This window comes from Cibotium barometz, chromosome 53, assembly GCF_041138505.1.
Source record: "Cibotium barometz isolate CiBa-2024 chromosome 53, ASM4113850v1, whole genome shotgun sequence".
Classification (NCBI taxonomy): domain Eukaryota; kingdom Viridiplantae; phylum Streptophyta; class Polypodiopsida; order Cyatheales; family Cibotiaceae; genus Cibotium; species Cibotium barometz.
The window spans coordinates 4,747,654-4,754,777 of record NC_141098.1 but is presented as its reverse complement, the minus strand read 5'-3'; the positions used below and the strand labels follow the sequence as shown (position 1 = coordinate 4,754,777).

Here is a 7,124-nt window from a genome sequence, read left to right as displayed (position 1 = left end):
TGTAGGTCGCTGAAAATCTAGTGAGGGATATATATAAAGATATTAGAATTATTCATGGATAGGAACACTCAGTCAAACGTTGGGGGTCAAATGGAATAAAAAAGGACCACATGATGGGAATGCTTGTGATCCCTTGGTCAAATGGAGTAAAAAAGGACTGCAATACTTGTGATTGATCCCTTCTCAGCAGGAGTACCCAAAACTAGGGTCGATCGAAATACATCTGTACTTCTGATCTCGCCTGTCCATGATTTAGCTTCCATGTCTTACACTTTGTTTTTCCCTGTTATATTTCTCATATTTGATGCCTCCTAAACATGATTTTACCAGCCTATTAAAACACAAAAGCAAATTACCCATTTCACAAGAACCTTGAGAGTAGGGTCATTATACACTTGGCAAAGGCTACATGTCGAATTTCCACGTGAGGAGAAGAAAAATGGTGATTCAGAGGTTCCCCTTAAGGGAATCTCATCACATGAATTGGTGTATTCAAACACTATTGCAAGCTAACCACTGGAACATATCTATTCCACTAACAAGACCATGCTGCCACACCTTATATAATATGCAGTATCTATCCAACTAGCAAGACCATGCTGCCAAGACTTCTATAATACATACATACATACACACACACACACACACACACACACACACACACACACACATATATATTATAGAAATCCAGGCAGCATGGCCTTGTTAGTCAGATAGATACTGCCTAAATGGTTATCTTTTATATAATATAAGTCAGGACAGTGTTCTTTTTCATTGGATAGATACTGTTCATGTGATTAGCACTAATTAGTGTTTGAATACATTCAAGTATAATCTTAAGGGCATTTGAAATATATCAAAAACTCTTTTTTGACATCAGCCTAGGCAAAAAGGCCCACATTATTCAAACACATTTTAAGACTTCATGGTAAATGCAATGCTATGGAACTTAAAGAACGCAATAATACAGAAGGCTCTGATCCTTGTATCCTTGCTGGTAATGCCAATTTCACAATTTTGCAACAGCATCAGAAAAAAGCATTTAATTGTTTACTGGCTCTTTGTTGAGGATAATTCTATGCCACACTTTCTTCAGTTCCCAGAATTGTCCAGGCATAAATAATACCTCTTCACAGCGCTTCAATTCATCACAAACAATACAGCAGACTGAGCTGAGTTACTTCGTACTGTGATAGATTTAAGTCACTGGACAAAAACCGGATGTAAGCATGTCTTAGAAATTTTACATCCACAGGTAAACCTCGTCGTACATGATTTCTTAGTAAGAGCCTTTTCTCACCAGATCCGGACTCCAAATCAGCCTCACAACAGGCAACTTAAGCAATAACTCCAGTGTAATTTGATTCCTTGAGCTCTTAGGGTCTTTACATACAGACTCCCCCATAAAAAGGAGAGATCTCACCCAGGTGTCCCTCGTGGGCAGGGATCCCCCCCATCTGATGGTGGGTGGAGGATCTGTCTGTAAAGACCCTTACAATCATATGGAAGTTTACAAATTAAAGGTCTTTTGAAGCACTTCGTGCTATAAAGAAATAGGAATCTAAGCCCTAAATCAAATGTATGCTTGTGGGGGACCAATAGAAATCGATTCAAACTCGTAAATCCTTAAAGCTAAGAAGAGAAAAAAGGTACCAGATGCATACCTCCCAGTTTCCTTTCAAACTTTTTGAGCTGTAATATGAACCCGGGATTCGGTGCAGCCTGAGGCCTCTTGCTTCTCACGACATCTAAAGCTTGGAAAAAGCTCATACCATGAGTCTTCATTAAGTATGCAAGCACCACCGTAACACTGGCAACAAAAGAAAAAAGCTCACCCAGTCAGGAACGAGAACTATGCTATCAACAAAGAACTGTAATATGATTACAAAATGTAAAAAAGCACATGATTCTCAAAACTCTTGACCTTCTAGATCTCCCTGCAAAGCAATGTACCAAGACTGCACCACCACTTTGCCTAGCTTCATCTATAAATGCAAAGCACTCGTCAAAATACTCCTCCAAATCAACATCGGCACTATCGCGCACTATTCCAAACCACCCATCAAAGAAACGGTATTGTTAGCTACAAAGTATATCAGCTTTGTCAAATTGGAAAAAATAAACCATTGAGGAGGTCATTAATTAGCAGAAGCACCCAATAAGAAGTCACTTGGTTGAGCATTCCGACATCTGGTTAGAAATTAGAACTAGTGTTGAGCGGAGGAACCAGCCCACGCTGTGAGCCCTAATCTATAAAGGGAAAAAACTGGATATGGGTGTAAGATACGGCTCACAAAACAGGTAGCACCTGACTTCCCACCAAACCGATGCAAGTATGAATGCAAATCAACACAAAACGTAACTTAATGCAAGCAGGCCTACTTTTAGGACGTCTACACATATGCCCCGATCCATCTTCTACAAGCCTTTTGGGCAGCCAGCCAATGGAGAAAAGCCAAGTCTTCAAGAGCAAGAGATAGTAGCAATCAACACAAATCAGTCTACAGTTTCCTGCGATTGGGAAAGGACTAGGTTTCCTTGCTCTAGTCATACCCATGCTCTTTGATATTAGTAATCAATTTAGTACTTAACAAATCTAGTAAGATTCCGAAAACAGAAACGGGCACAGAGAGGGGGAGAGCGGTCACACTATGACTTTGCACTGTGTACTATACCCACGACTTTTCTTTTTCTGCTAGAGTCCCCCCCCCCCCCCCCCCCCCCTCCCCGCGGTTTTTTCTCCTCCTGTGTCTCCCTTTCCTTCTTGGTAGGCTCTCCTCTGTTTCGCCTCCTCCGTCGTTTTCGATATAAGGGAAGGTGGCAGAGATTCGAAGGAGGGGGGGTGGTGGTGAAGCCGTGGGTGATTGCCGTGTGGGAAGGTGGCCGCCGGGTACAGCTGCGCCGCCACCGGGACTTTCGTAAAGAAACAGGACTTTGGTATCGAGGATACAGGCCTATGGTTTATGGATACAGGTCTATGGTTTATCAGATATAGGTCTTTGGTTTCGTGAGGAAAGCATGTCTCTGGATTCATGTGAACAGGTTATAGTTTTCTCGAGGTTACATGCAGGCTGTGACTATAGGAAGGACATATGGTTTGGTACAGCCTTACTGCTGTCTGGGAAAAGGTTCGTGAGATCCATGGTTGAGATGGAGAAGACCTTTTCAAGCAGGAAGGTGTTGTACAGGTGTGCCTTCCCTATGGAGTGCCTTGCTGTAGTAACGAGAATTCTTATTTGGAAAGTCCTGGGTGAAAAGCTAAAAGGAAAGTCCTGGGTGAAAAGCTAAAAGGGATCCTATTGGTAAAGGATTTGACAAGTTGTACTTTGTACTCAAATTTTGTTCAAGTAAAGAAATACCGCAAGGGGCGCCACTGCGTTTTGGGGCCAATCGATGTCCTTGTATTATTTGCAGGAGCACTCTAGCTCCCCCTGTTTGTTTTCTTTTTCCAGGTTCCCATGGGTGATGAAGTGTTGTGTGTGCGAGTGCTTGTTTCACCGCCCGTCAGATTTCTGAAGGCCGGTTTCAGTGGGCTTGCAAAGATCATAGACATTCATCCTTTGGGCTGTGGCTACTATCAAGTGAAGTTCGACTCGCCAACGGCATCAGTTCGAGTCATGCAGCTGAGCCCCATTGCAATGCGAACGGCCCAGACCACCTTTGCATAGTGGTAACACGGCTGTGACCCCATGTCCGACCCTCTAGGCTGGCATGTCGGGATTCCCAGTGACAGTTTGCTTCCCAAGCCCTAGGAGGGAATACCTTCCTCTTCTCCCGGTGATTGATGGAGCCATAGGGAGAGTGATGGAATCCCCGCCTCGTCTCTCCCACGAGCAGTTGGGATTCCATCCCTTCGCATTTGTACTGCCTCGCATGAGATAGTGCCTCATGTCATATCTATCCCATGCGGCATGCCTTTGGGGCGACCTCATCATTTAGAGAGTGGAGTACTTAGGCCTCCGGGGCCAGTGTTTCATTTGCAGGCAAATGGGCCACCTCGCAAAGAGAGAGGCAGGCTCTCAGGCAGCGTAGCACTAGGATGCCACCGTGGACGACCCTGCTCTGTCGGAGCATGGCGGAAGGTTGGCCGGCACCCGGGTTGCTAGCCGACTACTAGAGCTTAGCGTCGCCGCAATGCATGCCAGGCTGGCAGAGTATAGGAGGATTTGGTTCTGTTAGAGAATTGTTTTGAGCATTTATCACAGCACCCACCCATCGGTGATGGGTGCCCTCGAGTCACAGAGAGGGTCCATCCGGTCTCTCCGATTTGGCGGCCGCTTCCTCGCTGAGATTTCTCCTCCGGTTCTCAAATTCTAGTGAGGCTAGCTGGCCCCACTAAACCCCCGACGAGGCCCTCCCAACAGTCTCCCTCTTCGATGGATCACTCTCAACCGGCCCCTTCTCCTTCCTCTCCGCCACCCCTGTGCCCCTCTGCTCCCTTCCCCTCCCCTGCTCCGTCTCCTCCCCCATCCTCGCCTCTGACTTTTCTCACAGTGGTCCCCTCTGACCCGTCTTCTTCCTTTGAGCCCGCACTCTCCCCTCCCTTCATCTCTCTAAAGCACTCCTGCTGCCCTCCAGTAGCACCCGACCCGGAGTGGAGGAAGTCGGCGAGTTCCGTTCGCCGTTTGATCCATAGATTCTTGGAGCCGATAGAGATGCCCATCACCGCTTCCTTGGTGAGGGCTCTCCCGCCAAAGTCCCCAAGTGGGCCCCCACGATCTTGGGATTGCGTGTGGATTACAATTTCTTCCGATGTCTCCCGATGGAAGGGGCAGATCTTTTTGAGGAGACAGTAACGCCCATTTGGATATGTGTGGTGTTCCATCACTCCAAACCTTCTACACTAGAGAGAGGCGGATGATCTTTTCTTTTCCTTTGAGCGTAGCGCCCTGGAGACGGAGTGGGACTCGGAGTTGGTGGCTGCCGCCATCCAGGGACAAGCAGTCAAGTTTTCACACCATCTTCATGATCTTTGCATCACCGATGTGCTCACCCACCTCTGGCCCTTGCCCAGGATGGAGTTTGGACGATCAAACCATAGGGACCAAGATGGGGAGGTGGTGTGGCCCCCAGCTTGGAGGTGCTATTCTTTGTGTTCCTGCATATCTGAGTCGTAGTACCACTCCCTCCCTCTTACAAATACCTCCATTGTGATCGCTCGAGTTCGGAGTATGCCTACTCTCGCGCTTGGATAGAGTGGCGACACATGGAGGACAAGATCCGTGTCCACTTGGTGCGACTTCACCCCAAGACTGATAGTGATTATTCCCTATCCAAACCCACGCCCAAGACTCTTCGAGTGGAGGATAGTTTTGATAGTTCTACTTCCCACGGAGATTGATATGTAGATAGCCTCATGGAACATTCAGGGTGTAGGGGGGCCTCAGTGCTTTCAAAGATGCGGCGTTTTCAGAGGCGAGCTTCACAGAGCTACAGTTGGCAGATCCATTGACATTCTCTTCCTCCAGGAGCACCACCTCTCTGATGGCTGTACCTGCCATTGCAAGAATATTTTACCGGGCAGGAGCTACACTTTTTGGTCCCCCTCTTTTGGCCCCTTGGGGATGCAGGGAGGAGTTTGTATTTTTATCAATGAGGAGCTCTTACCTGCAATGGTGACAGGCTCAGGTATCATAGTCTCTAGGCAAGCATAGTGGGTCACCGTTGCGATTGGAGAGGATTGCGTGGGCTTCCTCAACATCTATGCCCCGAATGCCATATTCTAGAGCACACTTCGTCATCCCCTTCCTCAGGTTGACTTTTGGTGCATGGGGGAGACTTCAACATGATTGAGACAGAGCAAAGGATAGACTAGGAGGCACGGCCATAGTCTTAGGCGCAGAGTACTCTGTATGGGAGGAGTTGATCCTGGCAGAACAGGATCCTTGGCATCTTCCGCGCAGCCTTAGGAGCCTGTGCTTCTCGTGGTCTGATTGGAGGAGCACCGGTTCCAATCTGTCTTGACTTAATAGATTTTATGTGGATGTGTGGGCTTGCGGCCGTGTGGGCATGCTCGGCATCTTGGCGGATACCATTTTTTCGGATCACGCTCCGATTATTCTGACATTAGAGGACCCCTAGTGCAGGACAGGCATGTGAGGTCTAGGATTCTGGACAACCTTATTCAGGACCCTCAGATATACAATAGGATAGAGCAGATTTGGGCGAGATTGGATTTTATTTCAGGCTTTGCTGTGTGCACCTTGGACGTGGGCCCTCGTGAGATCAACAATTTTTTGCAGGAGGCAGCTCAGAGTAGATTGGAGGGATTTCGTGAGCCGGAGAGGAGTCTGAGGATGGGTCTAGCTTCTCTTCAGCGGCTTCAGGAGAGTTCCCCCAATAGCCCTTGGATTGAGAGTCAGCTTGTTGCCGCCCGTACGGAGATCAGATCCATTGAGGAGAGGAGGGTGGAGTATAGATACAATGCCAGAGCTTCCTTTTGGACCCAAGCTGGCGATAAGGGTTACGAGAGACTTCTTTGAGATACGAAGTTCCCACAAGAGGAGAGAGAGTATTTGCAGGTTGCGTGGATAGGATGGAGACATTGTTTCTAAACCCCCCCCCCCCCCCCCCCCCGTGAGAGCCATCACCATTGATTTTTTTCTGATCTCTCCTCACAGGAACCATTATCCCCACAGGTGATGGATGCACGCGAGAGGGTCTGGCGGCACATGAGAGAGGTCATTCCCCTCGCTCTTCGGTTCTTCTTATTGACTCCTTGCAAAGGAGCTGGCGGAGGCATTGACTGCTCTTCCTAGGGGAAAATGTGTCATCGAAATCCGGGACTTGGAACAATATAGACCAACACTTCAAATACTAGACACAGAGCATGAACACACAACGGAAGAACCATAAACATTATAAAAACACCGCACTGAGCCGGAATAGCCGGCCCCTTGTAGGAACTTCTTTATTGAGAGAGAAGATTTTACAATAAACCAAGGTGTGGGTGCATACATCACTGGATTTTCCACAAAGCATCAGCAAATCTCTTGCCTAGATGTCTATCCAGTGCCAAGATGAAACACAACACCAAAAGCCATCCGGAAAAACAAGTCCCATGAATCAGCTCCGTGCCAAAACAGCCCCAAAACAGAGCCTCAAGTCAGCCCCCCCAGAAGAGC

General features: G+C 47.6%; 1 protein-coding gene across 9 annotated transcripts in view; it reads right to left on the bottom strand.

The window, feature by feature from the left end:
• Positions 1–882: 882 nt before the first annotated feature.
• Positions 883–7,124, bottom strand: part of LOC147608211 (dual specificity protein phosphatase 1B-like) — a 126,565-nt gene continuing 120,323 nt past the window's right edge. For 6 of the 9 annotated variants that reach the window (XM_086789228.1, XM_086789229.1, XM_086789230.1 and 3 more), the window contains 3 exons: positions 1,925–2,045; positions 1,665–1,810; positions 883–1,206 (listed from right to left, as the gene is read on the bottom strand). In XM_086789228.1, the coding sequence (XP_086645354.1) occupies positions 1,199–1,206; positions 1,665–1,810; positions 1,925–2,045 (275 nt within the window). In that variant the 3' untranslated portion in view covers positions 883–1,198. The remainder of the gene's footprint in view (positions 1,207–1,664; positions 1,811–1,924; positions 2,046–7,124) is intronic. The other 3 variants (XM_086789231.1, XM_086789232.1, XM_086789233.1) reach the window with 3 other exon arrangements.